The 19,643-nt window shown below is 40.3% G+C and overlaps 2 protein-coding genes, 1 long non-coding RNA gene and 1 pseudogene across 4 annotated transcripts; 1 reads left to right on the top strand and 3 right to left on the bottom strand.

The window, feature by feature from the left end:
* Positions 1-1,514: 1,514 nt before the first annotated feature.
* On the bottom strand, positions 1,515-4,140 carry LOC114765821 (UDP-glucuronosyltransferase 2B1-like). Its single transcript, XM_028956285.1, has 2 exons — positions 4,132-4,140; positions 1,515-3,047 (listed from the first exon to the last, which is right to left on the bottom strand). Exon 2 carries the CDS (start codon positions 2,997-2,999, stop codon positions 1,515-1,517), a length of 1,485 nt encoding a protein of 494 aa, XP_028812118.1. The 5' UTR covers positions 3,000-3,047; positions 4,132-4,140.
* Positions 4,141-9,572: 5,432 nt separating this feature from the next.
* Positions 9,573-11,072, bottom strand: LOC114765760 (UDP-glucuronosyltransferase 2B31 pseudogene; annotated as a pseudogene).
* A 713-nt stretch (positions 11,073-11,785) lies between these two features.
* LOC114765732 (UDP-glucuronosyltransferase 2A1-like) lies at positions 11,786-13,415 on the bottom strand. The gene has a single exon (XM_028956138.1). It carries the CDS (start codon positions 13,374-13,376, stop codon positions 11,904-11,906), a length of 1,473 nt encoding a protein of 490 aa, XP_028811971.1. The 5' UTR covers positions 13,377-13,415; the 3' UTR covers positions 11,786-11,903.
* A 4,637-nt stretch (positions 13,416-18,052) lies between these two features.
* LOC114765733 (uncharacterized) lies at positions 18,053-18,846 on the top strand. 2 transcript variants are annotated; one of them, XR_003742709.1, is made up of 3 exons: positions 18,053-18,108; positions 18,412-18,474; positions 18,546-18,576. It is a non-coding gene; the product is annotated as an uncharacterized LOC114765733 (long non-coding RNA). The 2 variants fall into 2 exon arrangements; XR_003742710.1 differs by lacking the exon at positions 18,053-18,108 and adding an exon at positions 18,704-18,846 and having other exon boundaries at positions 18,429-18,474; positions 18,564-18,616.
* Positions 18,847-19,643: the final 797 nt, after the last annotated feature.

Genomic DNA, 19,643 nt, shown 5'->3' with positions numbered 1-19,643 from the left:
GTGTCACTGTGTGCTGTGCTGTAATGTTTTACAATGACAATCACTTCAGTTTCACTTTTGTGGGCTTGGTCAGGCCTCTTGTCCCCATCCACCACGTTCATGTTGTTCCCTAGATGGGAACGTGACCTTGCATTGCATCTAGTTGTCTTAAATTTTGTTTTTCACAACATTTTTTTTTACAGTGTGATTTTGTTTGTGGTAACATTTTTGGGAGCCACGTGTCCATTATAGAGGACTGTCTGGTCTATACTATACTTTCCCCACGCTTCAATGAGGTGTCATTCTGAAAAAGTAACTGAAAAAAGTAAACACTGGCTTATCTTTGAATAATTGAAGTAATCTTTCACACCTAATATTTTAGTAGTAATGTGAATAAACCAAACAAAGCCGCTGTTAGTAGAATTATAGTAAAGAAAAAAAAAACCCGATTTACTCATAAGCATAAATTAGAATGCGTAGTTTAAAATAGCAAACTTATTTGTAATTACTGAAATGAGAAAAAACATTAAACAAACAGCTAGTTTTCAGTGCATCCATACTCTTAATATTTTAACACTGACAATGTAAACAGGCTGTTACCTGTTTATTTACATTACGTCAAAGCTAAAATATTAGAGGTGACAGAAAAAGTACCTTTTTACATAATATTTCCATGTAGCTGCAAAAGTAATTTACTGTCTTAATAAATTAGAAACGGTTAATATCTAGTGTAACCTGTATTTTCTATTCTGCCATTCCTCTGTTTCAGTAACATTAGAAGAGTTTTAATACACTGCTAATCATTAATGGAGTCATATGAACAAGGTCAACACAATCTCTGATGTCCAACCTTCACCGCCAATTTGAATTCTGTTTATGGGCTAGCACTGTGAATGTCCTTGAAGACCTGAATCCGATTGAACATCTCCTGATGAAACTTGAGAAGCAAAGAGGATTGGCCAAATAATGGACAAAGATAGGCGTGCCAAACTGGTAGCATCATATTCAAAAAGACTTGAGGCTGTAATTTCTGACAAAAGGTACATCAACGAAGTATTGAGCAAAGGCTACCTCACGATCGAGGCGAGGGTCACGTCAAAGCGATTTGCCCCAGTGTAATTCGTGAAACCCGGAAGCGGGGCAGTCTGTGGGTGAGTGGTTGGAGGGATGAAGACAATAACAGTTGCAATGCGGGGCTGGCCCCCCAGGTAGCCGGGGTGGAGGGCAGGTCAGGCAGTGGCCTTAGTCAGCCTCCAGGGGGACAGTATGCACCTGAGTCCCGAGGGTGGCAGGTAGGGCCAGTCAGGATATGTTGGGAGAGGGCCTGCTAAGTCCCAACGGATGCAGACTGGGAGGACACGGGAGGGGTGCCCTGAAGCCCCCGTGCCTCCAGAGGAGACTGATTATGGAGCAAATACTCATGTTAAGTTTTCCTGGAACTTGGAGTGATGTTGGATAAAGTGACATCAGGAAACAGGTACAGATAACTGAATTTATTTGGCTCATTAAGATAGCAAAAAAAAAGAATGCTGATATTATTCCCGTTTCATTTTTCTTTTCAGACACATCCTGCAGCATATACATCGGACAATGAAAACTGTAAAAAAAACAGCAGTGAAAGCCATGATTGCTAAGAACCCTATGACGTCCAGTGAGTGGTAGGAGTACCAGGGCATCTTGTAGGACTCTGTCCGCAAATGAGCAGCACCTTTGTGTCTCATTACAAACTCAATCCAGAAGAGAGCTTGGTCAAGAGGCTTCATTGGCTGGTCCTTGTGCAGCCTGGAGAGCCTCTGCATGTTCATCCTGTAGGATGGATCATGAAGAACCTCCTGCAGAGCCTGAAGAAACACAGTCTTATCCAGTATGTGAGGAGGGATAATCTTGGCCCCTCCTCTTTCTTGTAGCCGAAAGAGGTTATCATACTGGTCAAAAAACAAAGGAAGTCCCACGACTGGTACACCATGGTACAGGGCTTCTTGGACTCCATTGGTTCCTCCATGTGCCACAAATGCTTTGACTTTAGGATGTCCCAGTAGATCATTCTGTGGTAACCAGTTGACTAGTAAAGTATTGTTACCAAGGGTTGCTGGTTTGTCCCCAGTGTGCCTCCAAATGACCTTCTGGGGCATCTCAGCAAAAGCAGCAGCTATTTCATCCGTTAAGTCAGCAGCTACATCCTTTGGAAGTTGTCCCACAAAAGTCCCAAGTGACATAATGATAATGCCATGGTCACCAGCGCTCTGGACAAAAACTTCCAGGTCTTGGGGAAGAGGATTTGAGGGTTTACATTGAAATCCACCCATATAAACTACGTTGGGCATGGTGGGACGTGGGAATTCAAAGACAAAGTCAACCCTCATCAACCAGATATCAGCTGCTTGCTGAAGCTCAGTGAAATCGAGTTTTGTTTGAAAATATTTATCACAGATTGCTTGATACTGTGGTTTAATAAATACATTATTTTGTAATTTCAGAAGCGAGTAGTGTAGAATGTTTTTTACCCTCTCAGTAAAAGTCATTTTGTCTGAGAACCCTGACCCAGTTAATGGTATGTAGGATAGGGGTGAAGGTGCAATATCAAAGTGCCCTTCCCCATTTGTGGTCCACCTCACGTTAAATACTAGAGGGATCTGAAGATAATGGGCCAGAATTGCACCAGCACCCCACGCAGGATCTGCCAGAACCAGATCAAATTGACTCTCATTGAGTTTTTTCATCAAGCCTTTGTCCTCAATCATGTTTGTTATCATTTCACATACCCTTGCATGAGCAGAAGACATTGTTGAAAACATTTCAAACTGGAAATTAATAAATTTTAAAAGAGAGGTCTCGCTCCTTAAAAAAGAAAATAGCTTTGAAAGAGCCTTTATCACAAATTCCTCATCAAAACCCTCAGTCACAGACACTGTGATGGAGTTGTAGTAGCTGGACTCTTCTTTGATGTACCAGCTCTTGCTGGCTCGCAAAACACTGACTGAATGTCCCTTGCTGTGCAAAGCCTTGACCAGAATGTCCATGTTCACCCAGTGGCTTCCTTCCAAAGGAACCACCAGCACCTTTCCTCCCTGGCAAACAGGATGAAAAGTGGAAATCAACGCCACGAAAAGGGAGCATAAGATGAACTTCAGATGAAAAAATGCTGCCATATCTCTGCAGGATAGGGAGACAGTAACATGCCATTTCAGTCTAAAATCAACATATCACTCTGACTTTACAGCATTTAATAAACTCATGCAAGACGTCTTACCTGAATAACACAGTCAGTCAAAATGAGTTTCTTGTCTGTAACATTAAAATCAGGAAAAAAAGACAGCCAGTCATATATGTTAGTTACTGAATAACTAGATGAGGCGTGGCTATCAGTTCCACCAGTCACTGTATCAATGCCAGTCTGATTTCACCATGACCTCGCAAGACTTTGTTCCCTAAATGAATGTTCCAGATGTGTACAGATGTGGCAATATGGGTTAAAAAAAAGAACAAAAGACCAGACAAGAACACCAAATGCATTTAACCCATATTTACACCAGTCAAAATGAACACCTATTCATTTAGGCTCTTGAATTTTTACATTATAGAACAATACACAGTAATACAAAAAAACACACATTAGGTTATGATACTCTATAAAGCAGAGAGCTTTTGCTGTGATGCCAGCATTTCACACTTTTTGTTCTCTTGACCACCTTAAATTAGACAACGGGGATGGTTTCCAACAGTCCTGAAGGTTTATGCTGAATGCTTTGTCTCGGTTGTCACTTCCACGGCTCCATATGCCGGTCCAGAGTTTTGTGACTTTTATATCATCCTAATTCTTGATTGTGTGCACCTGATGTATATGTGTAAATATAGCCTTATCTTGTCTAGTCACTGTTGGGTCATTGTATGTTAGTGTGCACTTGTACCATATTTCATGTTTTTGTTATAAGTAAAACCCCTGTTCCATGAAAGTCGTGAAAATGCGTTCCTCCTGCACTGTTCCTCCTACAATTTCTTATCATTCACTCATGTCAGTGAGCAACTCATGGAGCGCCTTTTTACTTTAACAATAGTGAGGAAAAAAACTGTCATGAGGGTAAAAAGACATTATTCACTTTCACCTGCTACAAATACTAAATATGCTTCTCACATTTGATTCTCCAAAATGGCACATCCTAGTCTCCATTACTGCCACAGAGCAGGAGTGTCCAAACGTTTCACTGGTATTGTATGTTCAATGGTGAAGGTCATTACTTGCTGAGCAAATTTACACCACACTGCTTCCTTAACCTCTAGAACACCACAGGCCCACAAAGAAAAACTAAACAGAGAGAAGTTAAAGCACATACCCCAATTGCTAGTATGTCAACTTGTTTAAACAAAGCTAAAGTCTCCAGGGATCAAGGGTTAAATAGAGAGATAGCATCTGAGATGGATCAGACTAAGGGAAGATGCAGTGGGGCAGTATATGTGGGTGAATATTCAACTATGCTATATGGGACATTCTTTCTTAAACAAACATTCTGTCCAGAATATAACTCTTTAACACGCTCTAGATGGCTGGTATTGGTAAGCTGCTCTGTTAAGGAGTATGTGTACATATTTAATTTAAATCTAAGCATTACAACTTTTGAAAACTTGACAATTTGAGGCTTGAGAAAACCCTTAAAACAGAAAGAATATAGTTTTAATGTGTTGTAAAGGGAACCAAGAACTTTCAAATGGTACTAAGAAAATGGACTATAACTTGAGATTATGAGCCTATATTAGGACCATCCATTCTAAGATCTATGACTTTTGGTGTCTTGTTGAACACACCTGGGCAGATTACAGGATGATACCAAGTATAGTTTTAGGCTGTGGAGTAATAAATTCATTCCAAAACTTTGGTAATTATCTTACAATACAAGAGACACTACCCTTGGAATACTGGTCAAAATTTATTTTTTTTTAGGTTGAGTACAAGCTAAATTAATCTATATTTGTAATTAGACTGAAGTCCTGTTACACTCACTTCACCCCAAATAGATCTTATAAAAACAACAGTTCTTTTTTTTTTATTATATTTATATTTTATTATATTTATTATATATTCCAAGAGGCCTGGGTTGCACGGTGATTAGCAATGTGGCTTCGCATGTTCTCTGTGTGGAGTTTTTATGCTCACTCTGTTTAGGCACATGTTCTTCTGGGTTCTGTGGTCTTCTAATGTCCTCCAAAGGGACAAACACAAAGTGAATTAGCAGAGGTGTGAGCTCATGAGTGGATGGTCTATTTGCACTGCAGCTTGCTGGTGACCTCCCCTGCACCCAGTGTCATGGGATGGGCTCTGGCAGTCATGACCCTGGAATAAATGGTTATTGGTTTTATTAATATAATTATTTTCTGATATAAAATAAGTTAATTGCATGACTTCATTAATTTACAATGCATTCCATAAAGTATTTACAATGAGTCATTTTTTCCTCAATTTGTTATCTTACAGCCTTATTCCAAAATGGATGGAATTATTTTTTAGCTACACACAACAATTGTGCACACAACACCTTAATTTTTTAAATAATAAAAAAACCTAGAAAGTACATGTACACAAGTATTCACAACCTTTAGCATGAAGCTCAAAATCAAGCTCAGGTGCCTCCTGTTTCCTCTGATCATCCTTCAGATGTTTCTGCAGCTTAATAGGAGTCCACGTGTGGGAAAAACACGTGGGGAAAAAAAAAGTTTATGATTTGGAAAGACCTGTCTATATATCCCACAGTTGACAGTTCATGTCAGAGCACAAACCAAGCATGAAGTCAGAGGAATTGTCTATAGACCTCTGAGACAGAATTGTCTTGAGGCACAAATCTGGTTTGTGCAGTCATATTCAAAAAGGCTTACGGCTGTAATTGCTGCCAAAGGTGTGTCGACAAAGTATGAAGCAAAGGCTGTGAATTATTATATACATGTGGTTTCTCAGTTTTTTTATTTTTAATACATTTCCCAAAACCTCAAAATTTTTCATGCTGTCATTATGGAATGTTGTATCCATTTAGGATTAAGGCTGTAACATAACAAAATGTAGAAAAAGTGATATGCTGTTGTCACGCTGGCGAGCTGACAGGGGAAGGAAGTGCAGAGGCGGGACATGCTGGGAAAGGGGTTTTATTGTAAATACAATAAAAGAACACAAATAAACAAGGCACAATGGCCAAAAAGGTGTAAGAATGGACATCGTGGGAGCCTGCTTTTGCCTTGCATAACAGATGTCTGCAGGGGGAAGTGTGACATTCCTGTGTCCTGTGGTTTTTACATGTCTTTTGTCCGACGTCAACGTGCGAAGTATCAGCCGTCAGGACCGCCCACCCTCTTTGTCTTCACCAAATGGGAGGCACCGGGGGCGTGACATCAGAAACAACAGGTTCTGATTGGCCAGTGACAACTTCCTGTAGGCCAGTGACAACTTCCTGTAGGCCAGGGGTATAAAAGCCTGCGCACATGTGGAAAAGGAGCTCTGAGCTATCTTGCTCAGGGGGGTTTTCCCTCAGAAGCTGGAAGGCTTCTGGGACTTTTATCTTCCCTTCTCTTTCTCTTCTCCCTCTTTACTCTTTCTTCTCATGTTTACTTTCTCTGTAACCTTGGTACCTTTTTACATTCAATATTCACATGTAACTACAATAATTATTTACCGGTGTTAATAAATTAGAAACTGTTCATTTTTAACCTCTGTTGTGCCATGCCTCTTTCTGCCAGGTAACATCAAATTGGAGTGGTTGAATACAGTGCTTTGTGTGGAGGGAGAAAGAGTTTTTTCTACACACTCTATTCTCTTCTCCAACACCACATGGTCTTCATGTGTGGCTTTTTACAAATGGTGATCCCGACGTGATACCTTTGCTCGGATGTGGATCTGTGACCGTAAGTCTCTTTTATCTGAATTTTACTGCATAGGGAGGAATAGAATCTATGTGCTTTAATTAAAATAAAAAGGATCTACATATCCTAAAAAGCCCGGGACCGTAGAAACCGAGGCATTTCTAAATCCAGATCCACTCCGACAAGGTATAAAATGAACATAGACTAATTACTGTATCACTTACAATGTGGCATGTAGATATGGCTGGCACAATAGATGAACCCACAAACCAAACTGTAACCAGTAATAACCAGGATTTGTGACATTTTAGATTACTGGTATTACATTGAACATCATAAACCATGTCCCGCGGTGAACAATTTGATAATAACTGATCAGGGATTGAAAATTGCACTGTTAAAATTCATTGTTTTTATTTTAAATTCATGTTCAGTATGATCAACATGTTTAGGATCAGAATTTAAATTTATGTGAAACTGTTTCTCTCTCTGAACACCTCAACAATGCCATAATTTCAAATAATAGCTTTTAGTGATAAAGGTGTAATTCTCTAATCACATGGCAACAAGCGGGATTTTATTTGTGTTTATTTTTCCGGCCACTGTTGTTGATTGAACTTCGTTAGCCGATGCAAATTCGCAGAGTTATGAATTCCCTAATAAAGGTGTAATTCTCCAATCACATGGCAACAAGCGGGATTTTATTTGTGTTTATTTTTCCGGCCACTGTTGTTGATTGAACTTCGTTAGCCGATGCAAATTGCACTCTCCACCATTATTTGTACATGGTGTTTTTAAAATTGTATATTGTGCCTTTCTTTTTAAATTGTATTTATACTCTGTATTCGTTACTGTTACTGTTTTTGTATTTAATGTTATTCTTATGGGTCAGAGAGTAACGTAATTTCAATTCTCTGCATGTCCTGTACATGTGGCAGAATTGACAATAAAGTTGACTTGACTTGACTTGACTTGAATTCGCAGAGTTATGAATTCCCTAATAAAGGTGTAATTCTCCAATCACATGGCAACAAGCGGGACTTTTTTATTTATTTATTTGTATTTATTTTTCCGGCCACTGTTGTTGATTAGACTTGATAAGCCAGTGCAAATCTGCGGAGTTATGAATTCCCTGATATCATTTTAAGCCTCCCACTATATTTACATGTTTTTTTGCATTACAGTATCTGATCATTGTTGTCATTTGTTTTTCTGGTTTGCTTTTAATGTACGATGAACACTGTTTTTCTACATGCACAATCTGTATGCAAACCTCATCACACTCCAGACAAAGAACCCAACCAAGTGTGAAAAGCCCTGGATCAAGTTGAATATTCTATGTATGCTGCTGTGTTTGATCTATGTCAAGAAGGCAGGTTTCCCTACAAGGGTGACCTCAGACGCCTGAGGATCACAAAGGACACAGAACCACAACTATCGGCTACATTTGAATTCCCGACTGACCAGGAAGCAAGCAGATACACAATCATGACCCAATTGTGATCCCCATGGACCCTGAATACTCGAGTGCCCCAGGGGACCAACCGGCCGTCTGTAAGAATGGACATCGCGGGAGCCTGCTTTTGCCTTGCATAACAGATGTCTGCAGGGGGAAGTGTGACATTCCTGTGTCGATGGTTGTGGGTGAAGATTCGACACCCCGGTTTTTACATGTCTTTTGTCCGACGTCAACGTGCGAAGTATCAGCCGTCAGGACCGCCCACCCTCTTTGTCTTCACCAAATGGGAGGCACCGGGGGCGTGACATCAGAAACAACAGGTTCTGATTGGCCAGTGACAACTTCCTGTAGGCCAGTGACAACTTCCTGTAGGCCAGTGACAACTTCCTGTAGGCCAGTGACAACTTCCTGTAGGCCAGGGGTATAAAAGCCTGCGCACATGTGGAAAAGGAGCTCTGAGCTATCTTGCTCAGGGGGGTTTTCCCTCAGAAGCCGGAAGGCTTCTGGGACTTTTATCTTCCCTTCTCTTTCTCTTCTCCCTCTTTACTCTTTCTTCTCATGTTTACTTTCTCTGTAACCTTGGTACCTTTTTACATTCAATATTCACATGTAACTACAATAATTATTTACCGGTGTTAATAAATTAGAAACTGTTCATTTTTAACCTCTGTTGTGCCATGCCTCTTTCTGCCAGGTAACATCAAATTGGAGTGGTTGAATACAGTGCTTTGTGTCCAACACCACATGGTCTTCATGTGTGGCTTTTTACAAAGGGAAATAAAGGGGGACAACGTAACACAAAGTTGACAGGTCCAGTCCTCAGATCCCGAAGGGGCGGAAAATCTGTGGCTTTTAAAAGATGTCCTGATTGGCCACACCTGGCAACATCAGCTGTGGCCAATCCTGACAGCTGTGAATACTTTCCTGATGCACTGTATTATGCTTTGAAACATTTATTCACATTCTGTGCATTTTGCATAGAGAACATAAACAATTGAAATTAATATGTTTACCCATATACACAGTAGAACAGATGAGAATACTTTTTCGAACTGGAATGATGATATGAGGAAGAAGATGAGACAGGGGAGCAAATTAAATATCCTGGGGACCTGGAGCATTGGTATGAGGATGAAGTGACAGGAAACAGGACACATTTGAAATATTTATCTATGCTCTATATATGAACAAATCAATCAAGATAAATAAATAAATAAAAAAATAATGATCGAGGTTCAGATTCATTTTTCAACTTTTATATTTGTGTCACAGAGATTGAAGCAAACAAATGAAACTATTCATATTTCATTTTTCTTTTTAGGCAGAACCTGCAAAACAAATATCTAATACTGATAACAGTAAGAAAAACAGCAGTGAAAGCCATGAATGCTAAGAACCCTATGACGTCCAGTGAGTGGTAGGCGTACCAGGGCATCTTGTAGGACTCTGTCCGCAGGTGAGCAGCACCTTTGTGTCTCATTACAAACTCAATCCAGAAGATAGCTTGGTCAAGAGGCTTCATTGGCTGGTCCTTGTGCAGTCTGGAGAGCCTCTGCATGTTCATCCTGTAGGACGGATCATGAAGAACCTCCTGCAGAGCCTGAAGAAAGACTGTTTTATCCAGGGTTTCAAATGAAAGAATTTTTGCAGCTCCTCTCTGTTGCAGTCGAAGAAGGTTATCATACTGGTCAAAAAACAAAGGCAGTCCCACGACTGGTACACCATGGTACAGGGCTTCTTGGACTCCATTGGTTCCTCCATGTGCCACAAATGCTTTGACTTTAGGATGTCCCAGTAGATCATTCTGTGGTAACCAGTTGACTAGTAAAGTATTGTTACCAAGGGTTGCTGGTTTGTCCCCTATGTGTCTCCAAATGACCTTCTGGGGCAGCTCAGCAAAAGCAGCAGCTATTTCATCTGAAAGATCAGCAGCTACATCAGGAGGAAACTGTGTCACAGATGCCCCAAGAGACATAATAATAACGCCATGGTCACCAGAGCTCTGGACAAAAACTTCCAGGTCTTGGGGAAGAGGATTTGAGGGTTTACATTGAAATCCACCCATATAAACTACGTTGGGCATGGTGGGACGTGGGAATTCAAAGACAAAGTCAGCCCTCATCAACCAGATATCAGCTGCTTGCTGAAGCTCAAAAAAGTCAACTTTTGGTTGCAAATACTTATCACAGATTGCTTGATACTTTGGTTTAATCAAAACATATTTTTGGTAAAAGGTTAGAAAGTAGTGTAGAATGTTCTTAAGCCTTTGTTTAAACGTCATTTTGTCTGTGAACCCTGTTCCTGTTAATGGTATGTAGGACAGGGGTGAAGGTGCAATATCAAAGTGCCCTTCCCCAGTTGTGGTCCACCGCACATTAAATACAAGGGGGATCTGTAGGTAATAAGCCAAAATAGCACCAGCACCCAATCCAGGATCCGCAAGAACCAGATCAAACTGACTCTCATTAAGTTTTTTCATCAAGCATTTGTCTTCAAACATGTTGACTACCATTTCATACACCACATCATGAGCTGAAGACATTACAGAAAAAAATTCTAGCTGCAGATTAATTAAGTTAAAAAAAGAGCTCCCACTCCTAAACGAAGAGATGAGCTTTGAAATAACCTGTTTTACAAAATCCTCATCAAAACCCTCAGTCACAGACACTGTGATGGAGTTGTAGTAGCTGGACTCTTCTTTGATGTACCAGCTCTTGCTGGCTCGCACAACAGTGACTGAATGTCCTTTGCTGTGCAAAGCCTTGACCAGAATGTCCATATTCACCCAGTGGCTTAAATCTAAAGGAACCACCAGCACCTTTCCTCCATGGCAAACAGGATTAAGTAAGGAAATCAATGCCACAAAAAGGGGGCATAGAATGACATTCAGAAGGGCAGGTTTAACCATTTTTCTGCAGGAATGAAAGAAAGTTAACAAGCCATTTAATATCTAAAAATAATACATATTTTACTTGAGTTATTCTTAACATGCAGGATACTTTACCTATATCACACAGCCAGAAAAATTCTCATATGCAACAGTCATTGAAGTTCATTAAAGAAATCAAGCTGTCATATATGCCAGTCAGGCGTGGTTATGAGTTCCACCAGTAGAACTCCGAGCATTTCTACTGAGTCAATAAAGCAGTTAAAGAAACATACACATCATTTACAATGGTGTCCTGAACTGACTCCATTATGTAATGATTTTTACAAGATATTAGAAAGACAATGTTATACAGGCTAGACCAAATGCTTTGATTCTGGTGAGAAATTAAACGAAATGAAAAGTTGTCTTTCTGAAATTTTGCAGTGTACTGTTTGTCTTTTACACACAAACGTTCAAAGGTTGGAGGCCAATTTTATTAATACTGCTGCCCATTATCACAAAGGTTGTTTAACAAGTTCAATGTCCCTTTTAGTTTTACAATGCTACAAACTTGTACTTTTAATTAATGTTTATTTATACATATTCAATTTAGTCATGAGTCAGTAAATTAAGGGATGCTAGTTTCATTCAGAAAGGGTTAATGTGTTAATCATATTTAAACAATGCAAATTAAAAGCAAAATAAAACATTTAAAATGTAAAACACATATTTTAAAATATGGGATTGCAGAAGACATTATTCAATTTTAGATTTTCGTTTCAGGCACAGCCTGCAGCATATACATCTGACACAGATAACAGTAAGAAAAACAGCAGTGAAAGCCATGATTGCTAAGAACCCTATGACGTCCAGTGAGTGGTAGGCGTACCAGGGCATCTTGTAGGACTCTGTCCGCAGGTGAGCAGCACCTTTGTGTCTCATTACAAACTCAATCCAGAAGATAGCTTGGTCAAGTGGCTTCATTGGCTGGTCCTTGTGCAGCCTGGAGAGCCTCTGCATGTTCACCCTGTAGGATGGATCATGAAGAACCTCCTGCAGAGCCTGAAGAAAGACTGTTTTATCCAGTTTGGTACCAGAAAGAATCCTGGCCCCTCCTCTCTCTTGTAACCGTAGCAGGTTGTCATACTGGTCAAAAAACAAAGGAAGTCCCACGACTGGTACACCATGGTACAGGGCTTCTTGGACTCCATTGGTTCCTCCATGTGCCACAAATGCTTTGACTTTAGGATGTCCCAGTAGATCATTCTGTGGTAACCAGTTGACTAGTAAAGTATTGTTACCAAGGGTTGCTGGTTTGTCCCCAGTGTGTCTCCAAATGACCTTCTGGGGCAGCTCAGCAAAAGCAGCAGCTATTTCATCCGTTAGAGAGCTGGGAAGCTTACTGATAAAGGATCCTAAAGACATGAGAATGACACCATGTTCTCCAGAGCTCTCAACAAAGTCCTCCAGGTGCTGAGGTAGAGGACCTCCTGGTTTACACTGGAACCCACCCATGTAAAAAACATTGGGCATGGTGGGTCTTGGAAATTCAAACACAAAGTCAACTCTCATCAGCCAAATGTCTGCAGCCTGCATTAGCATATAGAAATCAGCACCAGGACCAAGGTATTTATCACACACTTCTTGGTATATGGGTCTTACAGTAAATCTTTCTTGTATGATCAGCAAGACAAAATATAACATGTTTTTTACCCTCTGAATGAAAGTCATCTTATCTGTCAAACCAGATCCTGTAAGTGGGATGTAAGAAATGGGGGAAGGAGCAATGGCAAAGTGCCCTTCTCCAGTTGTGAGCCAACGCACATTGTAGACAAGGGGAAGCTTTAAGTAATGAGCCAGCACTGTCCCTCCTCCCCAACAGGGATCTGTGATCACTACATCGTAGTTACGGTCCCGGAGGCTCTTCATTAACCTTTGATCCTCCAGCATGTTGACAATCATCTCTTTCAAGATAATATGAATGTCTTTGTACTTCATCATCATGTCAATGAACAATCTGAGGAAATTGATTACAGAGCCTTCTGCCCACAGGAGGTCAATAAGTTTTACAAAATCCTCTTCAAGCATTTTTTCATCCAAGCTTGCCTTCACAGGGACTGTGATTGTTTCGTAGAATAGTGGATCCTCTTTGATGTACCAACTTTTATCTGATTGCAAAACTGTGATGCTGTGTCCTTTTGAGTGCAGAGCCTCGATGAGGATCTTCATGTTGATCCAGTGGCTCCCCTCAATGGGATAAACAAGCACATTTCCGCTGTCACAGGTATGCCAAATGACAAAAAGTGTGAGGACAGTTGAACCTAGACGTTTCATGGCAAAGCACCTGAAAAAATGGACAATTCTGGTGAGAATCAGTGTTTACATTTACGGTATTAGCAGTGTTTCCAGATCCTCAAAGTATCGTACCAGCAACTTAAAATTATGGCAAACTCCCAATTTACATTGTGACGTTGCTCAAAAAATCTGCTTCAAACACACATCATCATTTACCTACAGGACGTTTGTAAAAACCTGTGTGGAGTGTAGAGCGAGTCCCTACACAGAAAGGTTTACTGTTAGTGCTACCTACAGGTTTTAATCACCCAGTAAAACCGGGGTCCTTCTCCCATTCATCGAAGCAAGTCTGATGGCGATTTTGCGTATGCTTCAACCACTCATCATGGATTACTTTGTGCATCACCAAGCATCACATTGTGCATTAATTGGGTGTAAAGGCACGTGAGATAGCTGCATAAAAAACAAGGCAAGTATGTCTGCACAGCCAGATGAAAACAGAGATCTGTAACTTGTTGTCACGTCTACGGATTTACGGGGGAAGGAAGCGCAGAGGTCTGGCATGCTGGGAATGGGTTTTTATTATAGATGAACAATAAATAAACATAAACGAACGTGGCTCGGTGGCCGAAAACAATTTAACTACAATAAAGAACGTAAACGAGCCCGCAGGCGTGTGGCGATTGCCAGAACTGAAAATACACATTCACATACGTGCACTAACGTCCACGAAAATGCCGTCCCTTCCGAGGGGGCGGAAATGTCCGTCCTTTATGCGCCGTCAGGATTGGCCACCGGTGATAAGCACAGCTGCAGTCAATCCTGACACTTGTCGTGTTTATGAAATTATTTGAATGGATACAATTATTAAACGTTATGGGAAATTTGGAATTATTGTTCGTACATTATACAAAAGGTAAAATTAGGATACAAATTTGATAATTACTGTACGTCTGTCAACACTGGTAAGAATACAGACCTTTGAATAGTTTGTGTTTGAACTCACCTCTTGGCTTTAAACTAATTTATTTCACTGCGGCCACTAGATGTCGCTGCCTTCTTTCGGTTGTTCCTAAACCGGTAATGCTGATTATCTTTTTTTCTTCCTATATTTATTTATTCTAATATTAGATAGATATGTAGACAAATTATGTTCTGCAAAAGGAACCTAATGCCTCTATCCCCAGGATATTTTCTCACTACATTTAACATTTGAATACCGAGTTCTATTCGATTGTTCGATTGTATTTGCCTTATCACCACGATCAGTTCTGCGATTGGCTAGCCTGGTCTGCCAGTCCTCTGTGAATTTCATTAAATATTTTAATATCTCTTCATATATTTAAACCGACTGGATGAAGACTGGAAGAAATCGGTCAGACGGACGAGCACGGTCATTCATACACCTCGACACCACCCGCACTTACCGCTCCTTCAGCGCGCTGACCGCTCAGGACGTAAAAGCCGGACATCGGACCTCTTACACAACACGAGCTGTAAACCTGCCACACGGTCCCACCTACGGGTGCACATGTATCACCTGGATTTTTGTCTGCCTGGGTTATTTTCATTTTAAAATATATGGTGAAAGTTTAAAAAAAAAAAAAAATTAAACGTTGTAGATACTGACAACTGTGTCATGGAAACTGGGGCGTGGTATCTTTTAAACAGATCTCATAGTATTGTTATTGACAATAACATGATCAAGTGCACAGTGTCGTGAATATATTAGATGTCATGCTTTATCTACACATATTTTTTCACTGAACACACACATAAGGGCCTGCACGAATAAATACATTTTTAAGCCACATTTAGGCATTTATACATATATACGGCATTATTGGCACTCCTTGTAAAAAATTGCAATGAGATGTACGGTCATCTTGAATATCATTTAATTTAATTTATTTCAGTTATAATTATATAGACCAAATCTATATTATATATATATATATACACACACACACACAAACACACACACATATATATTTGCATTCAACACTTTTTACAACATTTGGAAGGTTGCGGGTTAAAATCCTGAACCGCTGAGGTGAGACTGATCCCTGCACGCCTTTTGTGGCTGCCACCTTTCACTAAGGTGATGGTTAAATGCTGAAGTATTTCACAATCAATTAACTTTCACTTTTACAATGCCGGAACCCAGAAAACTGGATCTAGGATCTCTTTTATAGCAGAGGGCTACAGGTTCGGGGAATAAAGAGGGCGTGGCCTGCACCCAGTGTTCCTTGTCTCCTCCCCAGGCGTTCCACGCATTGGCAGGATCCGCCGTCACATTCTGTCTCATATTTGTTTCCCAGTTAATTGGGAAATCACTGCTTTGTATTTTTTGATTAATTATTTTGCACACAATTTTACATTAAAAGTTCAAAGATTAAATTTTTTATTACATTTCTGAAACTGAATAATGGCAAGAGTAAAAATGTTGTTTTTGGTAAACAGCGACAGAAGGAAAAGTCTCAAACTGTCTAGGCCAGGGGCCCGTTTCAGAAAGCAGTATTAAAAAACTAAACCAAAACCTGAACTCAGTTGTCGAACTCAGAGTTTTGGTTAAGAATGAGTTCAAGCATGAGGATATAAAAAGCCCCCATCAATGGAACACAGATAACGATTCACCATGGCAAGCACTGGACCAAAGGTTAGAGCCTCTTACTTCTCTTATCTCTTAATGACTGCATATGCATTTACATTTACAGAATTTATCAGACGCCCTTATCCAGAATGACTTACAATCAGTAGTTACAGGGACAGTCCCCCCATGGAGCAACTTAGGGTTAAGTGTCTTGCTCAGGGACCCAATGGTAGTAAGTGGGATTCGAACCCGGGTCTTCTGGTTCATAGGCGAGTGTGTTATCACTAGGCTACTACCACCCTATGCAGAGAATGAGCATATTTTAAAAGGATAAAGCAATACTGCAGCATCATCAAAAGAGAGAGCTTGTGTGGCAGAAAATTGCAGACCAAGTCAATACGTGAGTATTAATTAGAGGGGGGAAGAAAAATTTGCCCTTGAATGTTCCACTCATTTAACATTCATATTCCATATGTTTTTTTGAACGCACATGTGCCAAAACTACATGGCAGCAACTTAAGATGAAATCTAAAAATATAGATAATTTTTTTTACATTTGATTTACAAGCAGTTTTAAACAAAGAAAAAGCCAAATCTTCTATCACTGCCATATTAAATATATTGTCTATATGAAAGCCACACCTAACTGCTGGTTTAGATATGCATGTCTTAAAATTTTAGTTTTCTAGATCTGTTCAAATCTGACCGCCCATTATAGCCAACCAAAAGAAGGCTGAGGCCCGTAAAACAGGTGGCGGGTAACCAATTAGGCCAGCTTGGGACACAGGAAAAGGGTTGTAAGGGGTGTGGAGTGTTTGTCTGCTGTGTTTATTTTGTTAATGTATAAGTGTTCTTTTGTATGATTTGAGTCATGTCCATTGTTTTATGAAATGGTCATTTGTGAATATGGCTGTGTTTTTGTGCAATTTCCCACTTGTGGGACTAATAAAGGTTTATCTTATCTTATGTACGGGGATATGTTATGTTGACATATAGCAATCTAGACCTGATTATGACCGCCTGCTTTTCCTCTCTGACATCTTGAGCTCACCCAATTAGGCTATGATTGTGGGGTGTATTTAAGGGGACAGCATCGTATGCCGGGGGCCTTCGTGTGGGTCAAGGTCACGTTGATGTTTCTGCATTAGTGTGCATTAGTGTGCTTGCAGTGAATCTGTATCTTTTGTCATATGTATGTATGTATGTATGTATGTATGTAAATATATGTATGTGTGTATATATATATATATATATATATATGCCTATGATGGCCTTTTTTGTTTTTGCTTTCTTCAGCACATTTCCCCCACTGTAAATAAACCTGTTGTTGGGGATCTCATTCATGTGTCTTGTTGCTTTGTGTGATAGATCCCTTTGTCGTTAGCCTGTTAGCTGTTAGCCTGTTATGTGCCCTTTTTGTTGACTTGTGCGTGTTTTGAGATATCCATGTTGTAATCCCATCCCATCCCTTCCTTTAGGCTGTTTTGATGTTTGTTAGCTGTCCTGAGTGTGCTGTATTATCGTACCTGTTGGCACACTGTAAATAAAAGCCCTGTTTGTATCGTTTGTTTGGTTGCATGTGTAACATTTACATTTACATTTACGGCATTTGGCAGACGCCCTTATCCAGAGCGACTTACAACGTGCTTTCAAGTTACCATCGATGAAGAGATCAATTCCGGTTCACTAGGACCCCAACTATGAATACATCTATTTAATTCACTCTGTTGTAGATTCTGTACACAAAGTTTGACAAGAAAATTACAATTTAATCTAAATATTCTTTAAAGAGGAAGGTCTTGAGCTGTCGTTTGAAGGTGCTCAGTGACTGAGCTGTTCTGACCTCGAGGGGAAGTTCATTCCACCACCGAGGGGCCAAGACGGAGAAGAGTCTAGATGAATGTCTTCCTTTTACCTTCAGAGATGGAGGGACCAGGCGAGCAGTACTGGAGGCTCGGAGTAGACGAGGTGCAGTGCGAGGTGTAATAAGGGGGTTAAATGTGTAACAGTGGACCTCCTCCTCTTCACACCCTTGTTGCGTTTCTGAGACCCCAAGACTTAGGAACGTGACAGGTATGTTTTTTTGTTTTTTTTTGTGGTGGAAGCGCCTAGTGTAGACAGGACGAGGACGTTCCTGCCTCACATTGACTAAGAGCCAGAACAAATGTGATGAGACATGCAGTGTATTAAAACAAAAACAAAACTTTAAATGGGGAACAGTTCTGGGAAATAATCAGATGACTAATCTTCTACCAGTTAATCTGTTTTGTGGAGGCCTCTTCTATAACAGACTTCCATGCTGTTGTAAGTACCTACACTTAATGTTCCAAAGTGTTAATAATGGGGATATAAGGGAGAAATTTTGTTTCACTACAGGAGATTGATGAAGACACCTTATTAGTCATCACAGAAAGGGAAGCTGCGGAGAGGCCTGTTGAGGTATACGCTTTTGTAAAATAACTTTTCAGTTACTGGTTTCAGTTAATAGTGTTCTGCAATCCAACTTGCAGCTTCTTTATCTTCAACAGAGCACATTCATGAGGAACAGTGTCCATCAACCTCCACAGCACTGCTTTCCTCAGTAGGAATATTGTTCAGCATTCACAACTTACAATGACACTAAGTAGACATGGCATTATAAAATTCAACTTCATTTGTGTTCCTATAGCTCCCTGTGAAACAACTACACAAGGTGTACCTACAAACCCAAATTGAAAACACACAAAATGCTACAAAAAACTGCTGAAGCATTAGTTAAAGGTGGGTGATGTGCCCACAGGTGGATGATGTTTAATTGTTATGGAATAAAAACTGCTGATATGAAAACCTATGTTTTTTCATTTCCTGATGTCAAAAAAAACGTCAAACTGAAATCATATTAAATCCCTAATTTGTATGATTCAAAACCTATAATCAGAAAAGAGAGTGTTTGATGTCTGGAAATCAACCGCATAGACATTTTAACCCCAAGTAGTACCAGAGTAGGGGCAGTGGTGGCCTAGCGGTTAAGGATGCGGCCCCATAATCAGAAGGTTGCCGGTTCAAACCCCCATCTGCCAAGGTGCCACTGAGGTGTCACTGAGCAAAGCACCGTCACCACGCACTGCACCCCAGGCGCCTGTCATGGCTGCCCACTGCTCACTCAGGGTGATGGGTTAAATGCAGAGGACAAATTTCACTGTGTGCACCATGTGCTGTGTATCACATGTGACAATCACTTCACTTTACTTTACAGAGTAGTAAAGAAGAAAACCCATGATTAATTTCAACCAAAGCATTGTCACTGTTAATGTTTTCCATTACACAAGCTACTAATACTACTACGACTACTACTATCTAATACACCCGAATCTTGATGCTCTAAACCTCGTTCACCAGGTGAAGGGTGTTGGTGTCTTAATTTGGTTCTAATCACTCTCTGCGGTTCCAGAGATAGTCCACACTCCAGGATGTCGGACTCCTGTCAGGTCCTGTTCTGTTTTCATGCTGTTTAGGTTCAGACATTGTGCTTCCTGTTTTCCTTTTCTGGCCATTGTGCCATATTTGGTTTCCACATCAAAACACTCATTTTGTCTACTTCCTCCTTCACGTTGCATAACGTCATACAG

The sequence above is a fragment of the Denticeps clupeoides genome, chromosome 16, assembly GCF_900700375.1.
Source record: "Denticeps clupeoides chromosome 16, fDenClu1.1, whole genome shotgun sequence".
NCBI classification, from domain to species: domain Eukaryota; kingdom Metazoa; phylum Chordata; class Actinopteri; order Clupeiformes; family Denticipitidae; genus Denticeps; species Denticeps clupeoides.
The sequence above is the reverse complement of the archived record's forward strand: the minus strand, read 5'-3'. Positions and strand labels throughout refer to the sequence as shown.

What these genes read in the sequence shown, in the direction of transcription:
- LOC114765732 (XM_028956138.1), bottom strand. Translation starts at nt 13,376, where the DNA reads ATGAAGATCCTCATCGAGGCTCTGCACTCAAAAGGACACAGCATCACA.
- LOC114765821 (XM_028956285.1), bottom strand. Translation starts at nt 2,999, where the DNA reads ATGGACATTCTGGTCAAGGCTTTGCACAGCAAGGGACATTCAGTCAGT.